The following is a 20038-nucleotide window of genomic DNA, read 5'->3' as shown; positions in this document are numbered from 1 at the left end:
CATGTGATGACATCCCCAGTATATAAACTGGGGGGAGTTGGCCTGGGCGGGATTGGTGCTCAGGAACTAACTGGGCATCCATTGGCGAGTGGTGAGCAATTGCATTGTGCATCACTTGTTTTGTATATTCCAATCCTTTTATTATTATTGTCATTTTATTATTGTTATTATTATCATTATTATTTTATTTCTTTCTGTTCTATTAAACTGTTCTTATCTCAACCTGTGAGTTTTACCTTTTTACTTCCAATTCTCTCCCCCATCCCACTGGGTGGGGGGGAAGTGAGTGAGTGGCTGTGTGGTGCTTAGTTGCTGGCTGGGGTTAAATCATGGCCGTTAAAAAAAAGACAAAAATACTGGTTCTTGACATTCATGGTGTGTAGCACCTGTTCAGAACAGTTACTGCCATGACTGAATTTGTGATGGATCCTTCTTGATTGCTCTGGAACTCAGGGAAGTAGGAATGTTTTATTTTGCCCCAAAGTAGTTTTATTAGGTGCTATAATCACACAAGCATTTCTAAAGATGTTAATTCAAGTTCAGATTGGACATTAGGAGAAGATTCTTCACTGAGAGGGTGGTCGGTCACTGGAAAAGGCTCCCCAGGGAATTGGTCACAGCACCAAGCCTATCAGTGTTCAAGGAGCATCTGGATGACACTCCTAGTCATATGGTTTAGTTTTAGGTAGTCCTGCAAGGAGTAGGGAGTTGGACTCGATGATCTTTATGGGTCCCTTCCAACTTGAGATATTCTATGATTCTATAATTCTAATACATTACTATGTGAGAAATCAATGGGTCGACTTGCAATGGTGAAGTTAAGCATAAACATGAATGCCTGTAGGACTAAGGCTTGTAATGTGTTTCTGTGGGCAGGAGCCATCGTTTATTTACAATGCAGGTACATGCAGGAGAGCTGGTCTTTGTGTCTGCCTTCATAGGCGGTAGAGGGAAACAGGCACTTCAGGGGCAATGTCCATCTCATCTATTCAGGCTGAGATAAATTGCTCTTATTGAGTCCTATTTATCTCCATTGATTTTAAAGGAAAACTATCTTAGAGGCAGATGCACACAATCTAAGATTAGGTTAATTCCATCATATATGCTTTAGACACATACTTTCAAATTACAGGCACTTTGTGTTATTCTGTACAAAAAAAATTAGACATATCTGCCATAGCAAGATTTACTCTTTCTGGAAGGCGAAGGTTTTGCTGGGGCAGAGGTCTTCCCATGTGTAAGACCCTTATACAGAGTGATAGTTTGTAGTTGGTGAGTTGGGTAATTACACCTGTCTGCAGAATGGAAACCTAACACAGAAGTGAACTAGGGTGTGTGTGACTCTTCACATTGCAAAGAGGATTTGAATTCCTGAATTCCTGCCTTTACAGCCTGTACTTAATCTTCCAGAACGTACTGCCTTCTAACATGGAAAATTATCTTTGTGAGGATAGTGAAGAATACTTTATTTCAAAAATACACTGAAATTGCAGTTTGCTAAACATGATTAAGTTAATGTTGGTGATACCTAATTGTTTATTGAATATTTTCAGTGGGAGATTATTGAGTGCAAAGAAAAAAAAAAATCTTTCCAGTAGGATATTACAGTATTTCTGTTGGGATATTTTAGTCTCTGTTGATTTTAAACAAAGCTTTTACTTTTGCCTCTTGCTTATTATACAAACATATCCTCATTTTTAAAAGCACATTGTATGCATTTAACAAAATAGATCTAAATTGGCCTGGTTGACTCTACCTATGGTTTCATTTGATTTTCTGAAAGACACAAATGTTGAGGATGATGTAGAGTGTTAATGGAATGTGTAAAGATATTTTCAGCTCTAAATGGTGCAGAAAAGCTTTGCATCTTAACTGTGAATTCCCCAATATACTTCAGAGGCAGAACAAAACTGGAAGGCGGTTGTGCAAATCTACTGTCCTGTGAGCAATTTATGTACCTAGTCCCCTTCCTGAGCTCATATGTCTCACTAAGAAAACTTGAAATGACAACGGGATGGGGAGTGGTATATGGAAGTATTTTAAAGTAGTTTTACTATGAATTTCTTTTAAAATTATGTGTATAATCATATTGTACATTTAATTGTAATGTCACACTAAGAAAAATGCTTGCATGTGTGCAGTAGGGCTTTGCGTGCTTATTTAAAAATGAGCTGCCTAGCTGTTGGAACAGATCTGAATTTGCTTAACAAAATGGATTTTATGCATTTAAACAGGAAAAAGGATGTGTTGATGTTTAGTTTTATTCTTAATTTTGGCATCCAGACCCTTTCTGTTTCTGATTCTGTTCTAGAAGTTTATCCACTTGGGTAGTTTTTGTTTCATCTCATGCCTTTTCTTCATTGCTGCCTACCATTTCCCGCCCATCCTGCCTTTTTTTTTTTTTTTTTTTTTTTTCCCCTTTTTCAATTGTCGGATACCATTAAGAGAGACAAGATGAGCAGAAAGGTACAAGATCTGTAATCTAACCAAGTTTTTATATCCTTCTTTAATCATGTTTGTCAATATACATCTGATTATAGTCTGACTTTTCCCTACAAAAAAGAAAAGATGGTAGACTTCTGTTAAAATTTTGTACGTTGAGTGTAGTTTTCATTTATATCTTCTATGTACCTTTCCTATGTTTTATCACTTGTATTGTTATAATTTAAAAGCTTCCACAAAACCACTGCCTTGATCATCCAGTGTGAAAAGATGTTTCAAAAATTTTATATTTTTTTTCCAAAGCTATACTAAAAATGAGAACATTCCATATTAGAAATGATGCATAACAACTTTTATGGTTGATTTTTTTTTTTTTAATGTTGTTTTCTGCTACATATTATATAAAAAAAGTAATGCCTCTCTTGACTTATTCAATGAATGACCTGGGTAGTGTGGGTTTGGGTTTTTTTGGTTTTTTTAAATGAAAGCTGTGAGCTTATAACCATTGTAGAGAGTAATGCATTGTATGTATATATTTTTGTAAGTTCTGGCCAGGATGTCCAAGGAACGAGTGTGGTGGCAAATCTTCCAGCCCTGATGCGACAGAATCCTGCAGAAACACTTCGTCGGGTTTTACCAAAAATCAGAGTAAGTTGTGTGTAATGAGGTTTGAATGTACATTTTTCTGACAGTATAAGTATTTTAGCAAAGGCAAAAAAATCACAGTTTTATTGCAAACTCACTCTCTAGGAGAGGTATGTCCCGTAGATCTTCCACATTAATTCACTGAATTTACGAAGTATTGCAGGTATTATATTTTTCGAAAAATGTTACAACAGGAGAAGAAAGCAGAATTAATACTATTTGCGTATTCTAAAGATTTACCAGTGCTTTGACAGCTTTTTGAGAAGTCTTTTTGAGGACCAGCCAATCATAATGGTTCATTTTAATGTTCTCAATCTCTTCCATCCAAACATTAAGATTTTCATGCTGCTATCCAGAAAAGTATACTTTGCTTTTAGCTGTCCGAAGTTTCACATGCTGCCCTCCCTATTTTTAGTAAGCCACTGTGGTAGATGCATGCTGGCCATATAATGTTATATAGTAATTTTATATACAGGTATGTGTGCATAAAGGATATTTGTGGTGTTTAACCTCGAGAAGAGAAGGCTCCAGGGAGACCTTATTGTGGCCTTTCAATACTTAAAGGGTGCTTATAAGAAAGATGGGGACAGGCTTTTTAGTAGGGCCTGTAGCAGTAAGACAAGGGGTAATGGTTTGAAACTAAAGGAGGGTAGATTCAGATTACATATAAGGAAGAAATTCTTTTATGATGAGGGTGGTGAACTGCTGGCAGAGGTTGCCCAGAGAGGTGGTAGATGCTCCATTCCTGGAATCATTCAAGGCCAGGTTGGACTGGGCTCTGAGCAACCTGATCTAGTTGAAGATGTCCCTGCTCATTGCGGGGGGGTTGGACTAGATGACCTTTAAAGGTCCCTTCCAACCCAAACCATTCTATGATTGTATGATTTTAAGGAAGATAAATATCTCTATATTTCCACTCTGCCCCTATGACCACTTGCCTAGAAGAAATGAAAAAGTTCATTTAAGGTGTGGTTTAAGGAGCAGCTTCAGCCAAATAAGAACAACTGCATCACAAACACAAATGCAAAGCCTAATAACTCTAAAGCTAAATAACTCCAAAAAACTCTAATAACTCTATTTAAGGCTACAACAGAAATTAGGTCTGATTATGTTAGCCTGCCTCTTCGAGTGGTTTTCAGTGATTTTAAAGGCTACCACCTGAGTGGAAAAATACGTTGGTTTTGGTTATCAAAATATCTGAAGGGTTATTTTGGTAACAGCAAATTTCTGAGGGTTTTTTTTCATCGGATCAGTGTATTGTCAGTCTTCTACTGATACCATTAACAGTTTTTATCTGATTAAATCAGTTTTGATTTAGAACCATCTCTGGCCTGGTCTCAGGCAATTGATCACTTTGATATAAACCTGGTTCTAATTTATACAAATTGTCAGCTAAAGAAACATTGTGTTTGTTAGTAGCAGTTTGGCTGTAGTAGCTGTTTGAGTGTATGTGCTCTCTATGGTGAGAGAGGTAAAAATCACAAGGGTTTCTTGTAAAAATTTTATTTTCAAAGCATTGAGTTGTGTTCATAATTTTATGGACAGACTCAGTTTCCCCATACATTTTTAGAGATATGTTTGATATTTTCAGTAGTGTGATTCAGTTATGATTTTAGCAGAACACTTTGTAGAATTTTTTTTCTCCATATGATTTAAAACTCTTTCCCTTTTTAACACAATTTGCCAACAGGAATGTTATTTTCTTGTTGTAAACAAGTAATGCTTAAGAAGAGTATTGAGATCACTTGCTTCAGAAGGACAGAGTTTAACTAGTTACTGACTCAAGCTAAATATGAGTTTGATGATCTGAAATACATTGAATTGAAAGTTTGAGTTATGTTAAGAATCTCCGTGGCTACATTGTCCTCTCTGTCTCGAGCACTTTAGGGGTGAGAAGAAAAAAGTCTTCTGTAGTAGCTGCTGTGAATTTTCTTGCTGTATCTGTATCAGATTCTCATTGCTAGGTATAAGAAAGTATACAATTATGTTAGTAACAAAGGTGAGATGGCTGAGTCACATGCTTACGTTTTACAGTTTTCTATCTACTGAGGAGATGATTACTAAATAGCAAAGTGGGTCCATGCAAAAATGATACTTGTTTGTTCTGGTAAATTCTCATTTATATTTAATTGTTTTCTTTAGTAAAATTTTGAAGAAATGAATTGCTTCTTTTATTGAAAAGCTGTGGGTATATATCTCTCAGCTTCTTTTTTTTAACTTTTAAGGCAGCTACCTTAACATTACATTAATAAAAGAATTCCATAAAAAATATCATGTTATGAAAAATTACTTGGTGTATTTCTTACTGCCTGTGGAATTGGTCTTAAACTGAATCCTCCCTCTGTCTCCTAATCTTAAGAAAGAGGCTGCTCAAGGGACAATTCAGTATTTGTGAAAAACTAATGTGATGAGTTATATTCTGCTCATTTGTTATGAAGTGATTGACTGAAAGATGAGGAACCAATACGTATGTAGTCCTCAACATGATTACTTAGCAAATAATCTTCTGTAGGATATTTAAATGCAAGTCCTACTGCAGAGGAGTCTTAGGTTCCATGCGGTAGGTGTACTCAGTAATATTTCATGCACCGATATAAGCCGGGGGCCACCCAGCTGAAAAGCAGTTTTGCAGAAAAGGACGTGGAGGTCCTGGTGGACACCAATCTGAACATGAGCCAGCAATGTGCCCCTGCCGCAAAGCATCCTGGGCTGCATTAGACAAAACATTGCCAGCAGTTCGAGGAAGGTGATCCTTCCCCTCTATTCCACCCTCTACTCCACCTTCTACTCTACTAGACCTGGAGCGCTGTGTCCACTTCCGGGCTCCCCAGTATGAGAGACATGGACATACTGAAGAGAGTACAATGAAGGGCCATGAAGAGGAAAGGCTGAGAGGGCTGAGCGTTCAATCTGCAGGAGGGAAGGCTTAGAGAGGATCTTATCAATATATATAGATACCTGAAGGGAAGATGGAAAGAGGACGGAGCCAGGCACTTTTTAGTGGTACCCAGGGACAGGGCAAGAGGCAGTGGGCACAAACTGAAACACCGGAGGTTCCCTCTGAACATCAGGAAACCCTTTCACTGTAAGGGTGACTGAGCACTGGCACAGGTTGCCCAGAGAGGTTGTTGTCTTGCTCCTTGGAGGTATTCAAAAGCTGTCTGGACATGTTCTGGCTGTAGGTGGCCCTGCTTGAGCAGGGGGATTGGACAAAATGACCTCCAGAGGACCATTCCAACCTCAACCGTTCTGTGATTCTGTGAATATCAGACATCACCTTTCAACTTAATATTATCTCCTGAAACTTCTGTGATCCCAGGAGACTCCTATTTCTTAAGAGCTGTTCCAACTTTTGTCTGATTATTTAAATTCCACAAACGGCCAAGAAATAGTTGTCCTCAGAACTGAGGACTAGTATAGATTGACCGATTGTTTAGAAAACATTGAAGTACTTCTAGTTATCATGTTTTGTGCTATAAGATGCAGGTCAATAGGCATTTTGTTTAAATATATATCTGTGTATAAAAAAATGTTTTGAGAAAAAGAGTGATCTGAAGTTGCAAACTAATTGAAAACCCTTAAATTTTCACCAAGTTTCTGCAGTTACTACCACGTGTTATTCTGACATCTGTAATGCATTCTTTTCTAAAGCAACCAACTGGCTTCAAGAAAAGTTTTGCTTTTTTTTATTATTTTCTGTTTAACAGACTGAATCCATTTTTGTCTCTGGTGTTTCTGCTTTGAGAGCAGTGTTCTTCCTGAAATGAAGGAGTAATAAGAAACACTGTGTTTTTTTCACCCTTATTTGTCAGGATGTGGAGAAATGGTAGTCTTTGCCTCTCTGTCTTTAATAAAAAGTCTAATATGGGAATAGAGTTTTTGATTCTATGCTTAGGCTTTTTATATAGGGATGGAGAAAAAAATTAAAAGGATGATCATGAGCACGATCCGGGCCAAGGGCCTCGAAAATATTTGTGCAGTGGGAGTTGGAGCTCAGTGTGTTTAGATCAGGCAGTACTTAATTACTTTGTAAAAGTATCTTCCTGCAAAATAATAAAGGACATTCAACTGAAAACAGTGTATGAAGAAAGAAGAGCTAGGAACTGAAGACAGAAATACTAGAAATTAAGCAGACAGTTCTAATAATAAATCTGATCAATCTTTGAGCAAATAACTGAGAAACGTAGTGTGTTTTTCATCTTGCAGTGTCACTTAAATCCAAACTGAATGCCTTCCTAGATGATAAATTAAATGAAACTTAAGTTAATGGGCTCAAGGCAGAGGTAGAAGAGTGAAATTATAATGAGGTCAGTCTAAATCTAAGTGTTTCTTTCTTGTTTAAGCTTTATAAATTGAAACTTTCTGGAATGTATATGAATTAAATTTCTTTCTGTGGCTATACTCTTATAAAGCAGGTTCTTCAATGGCGCTCTGTTATCTAGTATTTATTTGATCTGTAATAGAAGAACAGTTCCGTTGTACCCATGTTCACTGCAAAACAGTATTTGGCATTGTCCTGGTTTCGGCTGGGATAGAGTTAACTGTCTTCCTAGTAGCTGGTTCGGTGCTGTGTTTTGAGTTCAGTAATGCAAAGAAAGTTGATAACACACTGATGTTTTCAGATGTTGCTAAGTAGTGTTTAGACTAAGTCAAGGATTTTTCAGCTTCTCATGCCCAGCCAGCAAGAAAGCTGGAGGGGCACAAGGAGTTGGGAGGGGACACAGCCAGGGCAGTTGACCCAAACTGGCCAAAGCGGTATTCCATACCATGTGATGTCATGCCCAGTATATAAACTGGGAGGAGTTGGCCTGGGAGGATCACTGCTCAGGAAATAACTGGGCATCGGTCGGCGAGTGGTGAGCAATTGCATTGTGCATCACTTGTATATTCCAGTCCTTTTATTATTATTATTGTTATTTTATTAGTGTTATCCTTATCATTATTAGTTTCTCCTTTTCTGTTGTATTAAACTGTTTTTATCTCAACCCACGAGTTTTACTTCTTTTCCCAATTCTCTCCCCCATCCCACTGGGTGGGGGGGAGTGAGTGAGCGGCTGCGTGGTGCTTAGTTGCTGGCTGGGGTTAAACCACGACAGGCATCATTAACTACTTGACCGATTCTTTTTTCTTATCCTTGTTTTTACTGGAGGAATAGTCCTGACCATTAAATGGAAACCCTTATAGTCTATAAAGGCATAATTGAACTCAACTGAGATTAGAGTCTTGCAAATGTAGTCTGGCATTGCAGGGAAATAAACTGACTTAAATTACTGCACTTAGTTTCACTTCTGTAGATTTGGAAAAATAATTTGTGAATTCAAATTTGTCCATGAAAAATGAGTTGCATAGTACTTTCATGGTGCTATTTATCTGAAAGTATTGTCACCACATAACCGGGTAGGTAAACCAGTGTACTTATTTAGCATACTTGGAGAAATCCAAAGCAAAAATAAATACTGTTTTTATCAGAGCTGAGGATAAAACAGATAGAGGAAGAAATAAATGCAAGGAATGTTCTGGCTGGATACATTACACATTTTTATTTCACTTGTGAGAAATTGATAAAACTGGTTAGTTTTATAAATAAATATAGAAATTGATATATGCAAATTGCTTATCATTCCTTAAAACCTAATTAAATTAAAATTGTATCAAAGACCCTTTATATATTTAACATACATGTTTTAAGTCTGAAGTGAGCAAAATCAAACATACAATATGTCAATAAATATGCCAGATCTAAGTAATGATTAAATTGGGTGTCAGTATTTTGGTTATGCTAATAAAACAAATACATTGTATATCATTTAGATGTTAACGTAGGGATGAGATTATGAAATATTTTTTAAAATTCTACAGTTAAAATGAAGTGTCATCCTTGTATGGGTTCTGTTGCATAGAGATCCCCACCCTCTGGATTTCTGCATGCACCTCCTCATGAACCTTGGAAGTCATTGAAATGCAGATTTAGTGAAAGCTTAGACATTCTTCTCAGCATTTCTTGAGCAGCAAATGGCTCCTTTTAAATGATGTTAGTAGTATTTTCCTTGTTTTCCATCCTTCGGCACTGCCACCGTAAGCAGTGGAGGAAGATTGCAGGTGTCTAGCTGACATTTTTCCAAATGCTGTGATTGCAGAAAACTGTGGCTACTCTTGTTGAAGTGTATACATCAAACCTTACTCGGTGCTGTCTGATTAGTTCCAAACTCATTTTCACAGTTACTTATTTTCCTAATATATCAGTCTCCCCTTGAAAGCTCTTCTTTTTCCCTAGTTGACTTTATAGTTTAAGAAGAGGTGGGTTGATTTTCATCCTGTCTTATACCTAACATTGATTTTAAGGTCTATCATCATTGCATCTGAGCTTCTGTAGTCTCCATTATTTCTGTGTCTTTCTAGTCCTAAATGAAGATTTCTGTTATATCAATGCAGTTACTAAACCAATTGACAATGTTTCTGCTTGCAGCATTCTTTCAAGAGAAATCTGTTGCTGCAGGACATAAAGTGCATTAAACTAGAGGAGAATTTTCTGTTTTCCAATTAATGGAATGAGCCAAGCTTTCTAAATTTTGAAAGTTTTGATGCCTGAGTTTAACTTGTAGACATTAGGATAGTTCAAGAGCATGCTAATACCCTTAAATTCCATTAAATACGCTTGTCTGAATAAGATAGACAGGAAAAGCCTTTTTCCTCCAGAGTAAGAATCTGTGGAGGATCTATGTATAAAAAAATACATTACTTTCTAAATAAATAAGTTTATATTAAGTAGATTTAAGTCACTCAACTTGAGTTTAGTGAAATTGGAATGAGGAGACGTGTACATTTTCACATGGGGAACTGTACAGTTCTGAGTGCAAACATCAATGCCAGGAGGTGTGTAAGCAATCTAGAAATTTACATTTCAATGTCTCCCGAGGTCCATGAGGAGGCACATCCAGAGAATGTGTTCTCACACATGATTATCCAGAGTTGTGTGGATCTGTGGAAGAGACTATTTGGGAACTTTATTTGAGGGTAAGTAACCCTGTTTGCATTGCGTACAAAGCGAATACATACATAAAATTGAATTCGGCTCCATTATTTTCTGGTCTACAGTGGTGACTTAGCATCTACAGGGTGTAGATAGTTCTTTTGATTATTTTGGGGATCATTTTTTGAACAAGTGTAAGCCAGAATCCCAGAACAGTATCCACAGGTATTCTGATCCCAGAAACATTTGAGGTACAAAATTGGTAGGTGTCCTTATTCTTGGCTGTGGCTGTTGTAATAACAATGGAGGAACAAGGACAGAGGCAGGCTGTGGAGATAACAAGAGGGACGTTTCCATGCCTATATAATGCAAATATTTTATCACACTTTGGTATACTGCGCAGTGCTGCTTGTTTTTTTCATTTGGGGTAGCAAGGGCACAGAGAATGCTTTTACAAATATACACGGCTGTAAACTGAGACAGCTGTTGAGAGATAAGTAATGGTTCTCTTTGAAATCAGGTAAACTAAAATTTATGCATTTGCACACACAAACTGATTGACATTTGTGTAATGAAAACATCTTGTTGTTCTACTTTGGAGTAAGGGAAGTCTACTAAATAATTTCTCAGATGTCCTCTGCAAACTGTATTTTCCTAGCAATATTCCTCTGCTATATAATATTTAGGTGCATAATAGATATTTTCTTAATCTGGTCTAGGCTGATTTTTTTAAAAAATTAAAATATCAGCATATTGTTGATTTTTGGTATGTGATCTGAGAAAACACTGTTCATCTCAAGCGCTTTAAAAAAAGAACCAAACCACATATATGAAGTGTTAAATAGGCTTTAAACTCTTACTGAGTTTGGAATCGCTTGTAAAATGAGTTTAATGCTTTAGTAGCATTAACAGTAGTGCACTTTATTTTCTCATGAGATAGAGATACGCTTAGAGAGGTAAACAAATGGAATGTTCACCTGGCTGATAGATATGTACATACTTAGAATGAATGCTATGTCATAGATTGCATCCTGCAAGCTCTTTGGCGTGTGCATAAATGTGAAATTTAAATTGCCTTTTTGTTTCATTAAAAAAAATTAGTATATTTCATTCCCATATTATCTTTGTTTAACTTTTGAATTGATGCTTTTAAAGGCAGCCTAATTATTTATATTCTTATATGTTAAAGCTAGGGACTAGTAAACGCCGAGTTACCTAGATAAATACATCTTGCTTTATTCTTAATACTATATATATATGCATTTTCATTTGTGCACTGTGTCAGTTGGCAAGGGATGAAATTTAAATTGCCTTCTGTTATTTTAGTATCTCTCACTGGATGAATGAAATACTTCTTTTTAATTCATGTGCATGAACCGCAGAAGTGCAATTATTGGCTGGTCTGTTTTTACCTCACATTTTGTAAAGTAGAAAAATCCACACATATGCATTGATGAAACTGAAAGTCACAAAAAATGTTATAATTAACTTTTTCTTAAAAGGTTCATGCTATAATATAAGAGATTTGAATATCTCCAAGTAATTGCTGTTAAGAGAAAATAATTTTATAGCCAATTTTGTAGTTTACCCAGTTTGTTGCACATTCACTCTTAAAAGTGAATGTAAAAATTTGAATGTTCTTTCAGTACATTTCAGCCTCATGCTCTGAATTGATATAATTTGTAATTATACAGGAGGTGCTGCATGTTGCAGGAGTGGAAATGCAGTTAACAGCTGCTGTTTCATTTTTGACTGTTCTGCAAGAGGAGTCAGTGTCCATTCATACGTACTCCCACTCCTTCCTACACATCATTCTCCAGAACCTGGAACACAGAGATGCAGGTCAGGGCTGTGCAACTGTACTGATGGCTGATTACTTCTGTATGTTTTGTTTCCTTAGTGACTGTGCAGTACTGTGTAAAGCAGTGAGTGCAATCACTGTGGCTTTGTATCTAGACTTGCATGAATGAAAAGATTTTTGCATGCTGTAGCATGCATGTAGCAGACAAAACCACTTTGTCTGAAGGACTAAATCCCGAAGTTGTTACTGAGTCCAAGCTTCTACTGAGGTACCAGAATTTAGTAGCTGAGAAAATGGAGGGAGGATGGTTGATGGTTTCTTCTGCGATGAGTAGTTTTTCTTAACTTCTTTGACACTATTTTTAGGGTACAAAGAAATAAAAAAATGGCCTCTTGTAAAACTAGAAAGTTTCAGTGGGCATAAGAAAAGAATATGCTTCTAAATGAGGGAAATGATCTTTTCAAAACAAACAGGATCTTTATTATTTTTGTACAGGAATTGAAAAGGTAAAAGAAATGGGGACAGAATTTGCTTCTCACCTATCCTACTTCTTAGTTTGAAGTCTTGAATGTTAATTTAGTGGCTTTTAGATACATAGCTCCTTGAAGAGGTGCTTGTAAAAAGTGAGGACTAATTTTGTAAAACTGATGTGTGTTTTGTTATACTCAATATATGTACAATGTAAGATATAAGCCATTTCTTTCTAACAGGTGTCAGCAATGCATGGCTAGAAACTCTTCTTGCTGTAATAGAAGCTTTACCAAAAGAGACTATCAGACATGAGGTAATAATATTCTCCCACTTATGCTAACAACAAATTCATAATATTTTTAAGATTGTATTTCCCTGCAAGTCTGATTTACTTAAGTAAGATTTGTGGCAGTTCTATGCCTGTGAAAACAGTAATGCTTGTGGAACATACTGTAAGAGAGGAATGTGCTAAAAGGTGAGACAGGAAGGTCACCTTAAAAAATTTTAGTGTTCTTCAGCAAATAAAGACTACTTACTGTAACACTTCCACTGCAGTTAGTATTCTAAGTAACATGTTTTCATGTATCCTGTTTTGGTTTACAGCATAGCGTCTCATTCTGTGTCTTCATGAAGAAACTACATTCTGTTTGCTACTGGACTAAAATTCTGATTTCTGCTAAATGGGACCGCTAGAGATGCATTTCATTGTGTATTTTGGTTGTTCTTGATGTACCAAAAACCTAATGGCTTGCAAACACTCTTAATTTTTCACTGTGTAGCTCAAGAAAGAGGAAGGAAATCTGTCATTAAGTCATAATGTCACTCACCTTTACTCAGCTAATTTATTCAGTTTTGGTTTAAGTATTCATATTTCATTGTTAAGTTTAAAAGCTTTGCAACAGGCATATTTTAGTGTGTTTATAATTTAAAACAATATGGAGATTTAAATATATGATTGTTTGCGTAGTATAAAAATACTCATTAAAATTAGTGGGTAATTGAAATCCAACACAGTTTAAAAATAAACTTCTAATGTGTGAAAAGTCATGTTGGGAAAAAAAACCCCTGGGAAATTATTCTAGTCACCTCCAAAATCTAATTGTAATGGAATTTTAAAGGTGCCATCTAAACAAGATGGAGTTTCTCCCCTGATTTGTCTCTAGGAACACATCTGTAAGTTTCCACAAAAATTTTCTTTGGGAAGATCACAACTGATAAAGCAGTGTTGATTCAGCAGCTATACAGAAACCTGAATCTGAAAAGGGGCCTTTCGTGTTACTTGAAGGATCTTTGTATCAGAAAACTTGGAATATTCTAGCTATTAATTTTTTTTGTAAGTAAAAATCATAGGACAATCTCAGATTCCAAGGACATAAGGAAAGGTGTGTGTCTCAGACCAAAAGTCAGCCTAACCCAGTATCCCATCTCTGGCAACAGCCACTTCACGGGGCAGACTGTGTCTGTATCAGTAATTCGAGTTAGTGTTACAAGACATGGAGTGTTTGCTGTCATAGTTCAAACACCAAACAAGTAATACACAGTTCTGTAGGTAACTAATGATATGTTTCTTTATGCAGCGTTATAATTAGAAGCATACCTTATGTACTAATTCTAGTCTGGGTGATCTATTTGTCCTTACAGTGGTAAGATGCCCTCACCTCAATATTTCAGCTGGTAAGAGTAGGAGAAAAATGCTTTTAGAATATTGTCGGACTTCCCTGCCCTGTCTATTATCCTTTTGTGGAGCTCTGCAAAAGAGATTGAGTGAGGAACTGTGGCAGGCTATAGGAGATACCTCTCTGTAATGTTCATCTTAGCCTGGCACCTGGATTTCTGTGATTGTTCCTGGGCAAAAAATAAGATATCTAAATATGATGTTCTGCAGGCCTTTCTTAGTTTGTTTCTGGCACCATAGAGGTGATCCAACAAATGACATCAGAGCTCCAATGAAGATGCAGGTTTTCTGTGTCTGTATGGAAATGAAACCTCTTCCCTACAGATTCCCAAAGTATGCATAATCGAGAGGGATCGTTGCCTCAATACTTTACATCAGAAGAGGTGTTTCCTGGGAAAACTTATGAGAAAGAACCTCAGAGAGAATTCTTTTTCCTTTCTCTGCATATTTTTTTTTCTTGTGCAGAAACCTATTTAACAACTTTTGTGAAAATTACCGGCTAATAGTTATAAATATTCATATACAACTTAGTCTCAAAATAAAGACACAAGTAGACAAATGTAAAACTGTGGCTGTGATGTGAATCATAAAATGCTATTTGGGCCAAGATATGGGTTTAATATGCTATAATTAGCACTGAATTTTAAATACAGGTTTCCAATAGACTATTAACATACATAGGCATCATTATTGTTAGTACTGATTAATTTCATGAAAGGGGTAGATGACATTTGGGATATGTTTTTCTAGATTTTTTTTTTTTAAGAAGAGAAATGCATTATTTACTGCTTACATTTCTTCTGTTCATATTTCTTCTTTTTTCTTTCATACAGATCCTGAATCCACTTGTTTCCAAAGCACAGCTTTCTCAAACACTTCAGTCCCGCTTAGTTAGTTGTAAAATCATGGGAAAATTAGCTAACAAATTTGAAGCTCATATGTAAGTAGACTGTACATATATTTTCATTCCACAGTATACACCAGTATTTCTTTGTTAGTGGGCAAAAATTACTACAAGAGAAGTAGACTTTATTGCAAAAATTAAATGCTTTCTTTTTACAGATCCCTTTATCTGGATATTAATTAATAAAAAAATGTTCATTATATAACTAGCATATTCAGACTTGCTGATGTTCATCAGTTTATAACTTCAGTTTGTATGTTCTTCCACAGGTTGAAACGGGTACCATTTTCATGCCATTCTTCCATATTGTTTTTCCTACTAGGAAAAAAGCCAAACAGTGGATTTCTCTGCAATTTACAGAGACAAAACACAACTTCATCATCTTAGAGTTTCTTGTCATAAAGAGAAGAATCCTGTTCCTAACTTTTTATTTATCTAACCAAATTTAACATGTAGATATATTTTTTTTCTATTCCTAATTATATGGAGATGTATCAGGAGCCACTGTTGTTGCCTGATACTGTCCAGCTCTTAGATTCAGTGTCTGTGGGTTTGGACAGCAGTGCAGAAAAGGGAAGCAATGATGAAAGTAAATCTGAATAAATTATCTGCCCAAAGCCGTTGGTATGGTACATTCCTTGGACAGTTTACACAGTCTTACAGTAGTATGACAATTTCACCAAATGTGTTTCCTAGCCAGACAATTGGCCACATGTGATTTTGCATTACAAAAGAAATCTACCGAGGGCTACTAAATGCACACAAACCACGTCTAGCTAAGGAGGTCCACTCTAGTAATGATTTTTATCTGCCCCAAAATGCAAGAATTCAGAAGTAAAGATGAACAACAGGACCATGACAAGACATTTAGGAATAAATTTCTTTAAATTATGATTTTTTTCTTCATTAAAAAAGAACTAGAAGCAACCAAAAGGAATCTACCTACACCTTCATTTGTTATGTAGACTACAGTTCCTGGACATGCAAAAGTTAATGAGCATGATAAAGTAGTATTTTTTGAGAATGTTACCAAAGCCTTCAAATCTTTATCTTCAAAATTTGTAGATTTGGCAGAATCACAATTGCTTTTATTTATTTGATGTTACATTCTCATGAAAATAAAGTGACTTTCCAGATTACTTGGAATCTTATGAGAAATTATAATAGAGTTAGCCATAATAAGTTAAATAATCATACCTTCTTTCGTTGGGTTTCTTTAATATGATTCCTTGCTGTTCAGAAGTAGGAAACCCCTCATTTCAGTGAACAGATAGTAGCACCGTTTCTGTACAGAAGATAGATGTTAAGAAGATGGCTGAGAATTTTCTGGGACATACTGATCCTCTAGTAGAGGGCTCTGAGTGCAGTTCAGAGGGCTGAAAACAGACCTGGATCCACAGGTTCAGAATGTGGCAGGCTGAGTAAGATTCATGACACACTCTCATTCCCCTTGCAGGAGTGGTCTTGGTATAGGCTCAGGGGTTGTATCTGGCCTCGGGAGTAGGCAATATATAAGCATATCTTCACATTCTTCTTCGGAATGGCACCATTTTTTCTTGTAAAATTTATACTATAATTAAAAACTTTTCTTTTGTATTTCACATGACTCCCAGGTTATTTTATAGAGTACTGAAAAAGTCAGGACCTTGGAACAGAACATTACTTTTTCTACTCTCTTTTCCAACAGCTAGTTAAAAATAAGTCTTTTTTGGAAGTAGTCCCTACTTCAGAGTATTCTAAAATGCCAAACTCCCAAGACTTTGTACAATTTTTGAAACTTGAGGCCACATTTTTCTGTAAGAAGTAAATTAATTTTCGCTGGAATGAGTGGAGGCTGCGCAAGCTGGCTTGAAAATTTTCTTGTCTATGTCTTCATATTATTTTTCTTGAGTTTTGCAACAACATAAGGATTTGGATAGAGATATTTTATGAGTACTCATGACAGCATCTTGGGCAGTGAAAGGAAACACAATGGCTGATTCTGCCAAGTTGTAGTATGTGTTTTTACTTAAACAGAATTCAAAATAGTTATTTTGTATCTGCCATTGATTTAACATGAATACTTGGGTCTACTTGCATAAAGGCATTGCAGTACTGAAGCTTTTAATCTTAAATTATTTTTCTACTTTCTTCCCAAATACCTCTTTGGCAATACATGCATACCGAAGATTAGGTATTAGAGACATTTAATTGGGATTTGCACTTACATTTATATAATTCTTTGTATTCTTACAGTGGCTGTTCAAAAATTATACTGAAGATGGTTATTAAATGAGGACAGCATCTCTAAGCCTACCTACTATTTTTGTAGTTATAAAAAAAAAAAAAGATGAAATATGAACAAATTATAATGACTATAAATAATCCCTTTTCTATTTCTTTATAGCACATATTTGTGTCTGACATACAGTATTCTTTTATAATTGCAAATTCTCAGAACAATCATTTACCACATGTGATAAATTAGTTTTAAAAAAATTGCCATTAAAAGTAATATATGTGTAAAATTTGAGCACTACAGAGTGGATTTTATATATTCTTGTTCTGTATATTAATAAAAAATGTTCACATTTTTAGCATTAAAAGAGAGATTCTTCCCTTGGTAAAATCACTGTGCCAGGATGTGGAATATGAAGTTAGAACTTGCATGTGTCGGCAACTGGAACATATAGCTAAAGGAATAGGGTGAGTACAATTTGCCTAACTGCTTCTAAATGCAAGATCTGTCTCTAAATTATTTAATGGTAACCTAAAAACTGCTTTTAAGATTTCTAACTTAATTCATTCATACTCAATAATGAATTTGGAGTGTACAGATGTGTTCTTAGGAATCAGCTGATGGCAGTTGGCTCTTTTCCATTTTCAGAGTTTTGTTTCTCTCTGATAGTAAAATTGCTGAACCACACAAACAACAGGGTTTTGTAAATAAGGAGTTCATCTATAGCTTCTTGAAATCATCTCAATTATCCATTGATGTCATTGGGCTTATTTAAAAATGGAAGAGGATTATGCAAGTATTGGCAGTTTCTAATAATTACTGTGCAGTTTTTTGCAAAAGGATGCTAAATGTGTTTCGTAAGCAAATTTCAGTTCAGTATCAACTTTTACTCTAAGCTTCAGTGTTGCACATATAGGAATAGAAAAAGTCTGGAACTTTTATTTTGATAAATAGAACGTGTTAACTACCCACACAGGATTAGTCTCTGAGTGAACAAATATTTTAAAATTCCAGGTCTGTCTACCTGTTATTGTGTCAGGAAGACAAAAAAGCAGTAACTTCTCTTACAGACTTGAAGAAATTATCAAGTAAGGTTCCCTGCCCTGTGTTACCACAGCAGGGATAGATTAGATCTTAAGAGTCCCTCTGGCTTTTTAAAATTGTGAATTTATGAGTAAATTCAAGGATGAGGCTGAAACTGAAATGTAATTTGAAAGATACAGTAAATAAGCACTTCAGTTTGTTAGTACTGGTGTTTGTGGAAAAGATGCCTTCCTGTGGCTGTGGAACGATTTATTTTTTTTTAATGGAGAATTATATTGTGGTTTAGATTCTGAGTTATTTAAAAAAAAAAAAAAAAACAAAACCAAAACACCAGAAATTCCTGAAGCAACGCTATTTACCTCTCAGCCATGGAATACTGGAAAAGTCTATGTTCAGGCAGTGTTTTAGCTCACTTGGGTATAGGGAATGAATATTCACAGCAAGAACCAAGCATTACTGCCATGTACTTAATTTAACTTTGTTTTGGTAAGGTCATGCAGGATAGTAATTTCTAGATTCCTAGATAAACTTGTCTTTATTGCATACAAAATAATTTTATATATGTGCTTCAGGCACCTCTTCTGCAAGGTCCTTGTCCTGCAAAAGTTGAGAGGATGTGAATAATGTGAAAACACAATATTCATCTTCATCAACTTCATCTCAGTGAAGTAACTCATTTGGTTTTGTACTTAATTTCTTTTATAACAAAACGTAAGTTAGCACAGTAAATCATTTTAACATTTTCCGTATTGAATGGCTTTGAATTTAAAAGAACTTGTGATTACAGAAAAGAAATGTAGTTTTTGTTGATATTGTTGATATTTGTAAAACTGGAATTTTAACACTCATTTTACTAAACTGAATTACTGAATTTTTTGAGCATGCATTTATTTTTATTGTATGCACGTATCTCATGTATTTTTATGTATCTTAAAATTGAATTCTGTTTAGTGGGAGATTAAAGATGAGTGAAAGATAGGGTTCTATTTATTTTCAGGGAGTGACCAGGGTTTTTTTTTTCCATAACTACTGAGTTTTGAAGGGAGGGATGGTTCTAACTGTCGTATTAGTTTGAAGATTTTTGAATGCCACCAACATTGAAAGCCACAGAAACATATTTGCAAAGGATTTCTCCCCCGCCACTGCCCGCCCCCAATTTCTGGGTCTTGATTTAGGATGTAGTCCTACCCTTCTCTCCCCTGACCATTCCTAGGCCGTGTGTTTTTGTTTATCTCAGTCGCTCTCCTTCCTCTTTTCTTATTTGTTATTGCTCAATCCCATGAGATTTTTTTGGTGTCTTATTTGAGATACCATCTGCATTTCCATGGATTCCTCTAACCGTCTCAGTTAAGCTCTGCTATAGTCAAGAGCTGAGAAGTAATCATATGAATTTGGCTTTGAAAATTGTGACACATAATACAGCAAAATTTTTATTTTTTTTAAATAGTGTGTTATTCTGAGTAAAATAACTCTTATCTAGGATATGCATATAGCTAGAGAATATTCCTTTCAGATATTACTGAAACATTTTTTTTATGTTTTAAAAATGTACAGCTGCACAGATTTCCTTGCCTTGTGGCTCAGTGAGAAGCAGAAAATGTTGTTGTTGGTAGCCACTAGGAAACACTCACAGTTTGTGTGAATCTGTGTGAATTTTCTTTCAGCAGTTTTATTTTACATTTAAGATAGGTATATATACAGCCAGGTGTTAAAATAAGAACTAAATGTGTGCATTTGTGTTGTTTTCCTCACTCCTCCCCCAAATGCTTTTTCAGTTCAACTTATACTAAGCAGTGTGAAAGAAGAAGCGAAAAAGTTGTTTTTATTTGTAACAAGGTAGCAATATCTTATACTAACAAGTGACCATT

General features: G+C 35.6%; 1 protein-coding gene across 9 annotated transcripts in view; it reads left to right on the top strand.

The window, feature by feature from the left end:
- Positions 1-20038, top strand: part of PPP4R4 (protein phosphatase 4 regulatory subunit 4) — a 73717-nt gene that overhangs the window by 23481 nt on the left and 30198 nt on the right. For 6 of the 9 annotated variants that reach the window (XR_003927500.1, XR_003927504.1, XM_030042295.1 and 3 more), the window contains exons 3-7: positions 2988-3090; positions 11752-11899; positions 12569-12642; positions 14838-14944; positions 17486-17593. Coding sequence is in view for 7 of the 9 variants with exons in the window: in XM_030042295.1 (XP_029898155.1) it covers positions 2988-3090; positions 11752-11899; positions 12569-12642; positions 14838-14944; positions 17486-17593 (540 nt within the window). In the remaining 2 variants the exon portion in view is untranslated. Of the gene's footprint in view, positions 1-2987; positions 3091-10003; positions 10102-11751; positions 11900-12568; positions 12643-14837; positions 14945-17485; positions 17594-20038 lie in introns of those variants that run through there. The other 3 variants (XM_030042308.1, XM_030042317.1, XM_030042329.1) reach the window with 3 other exon arrangements.

This window comes from Aquila chrysaetos, chromosome 2 (assembly GCF_900496995.4).
Source record: "Aquila chrysaetos chrysaetos chromosome 2, bAquChr1.4, whole genome shotgun sequence".
Lineage (NCBI taxonomy): Eukaryota > Metazoa > Chordata > Aves > Accipitriformes > Accipitridae > Aquila > Aquila chrysaetos.
Note: the sequence above shows the minus strand (reverse complement) of the source record. Positions and strands in the feature narration are given on the sequence as shown.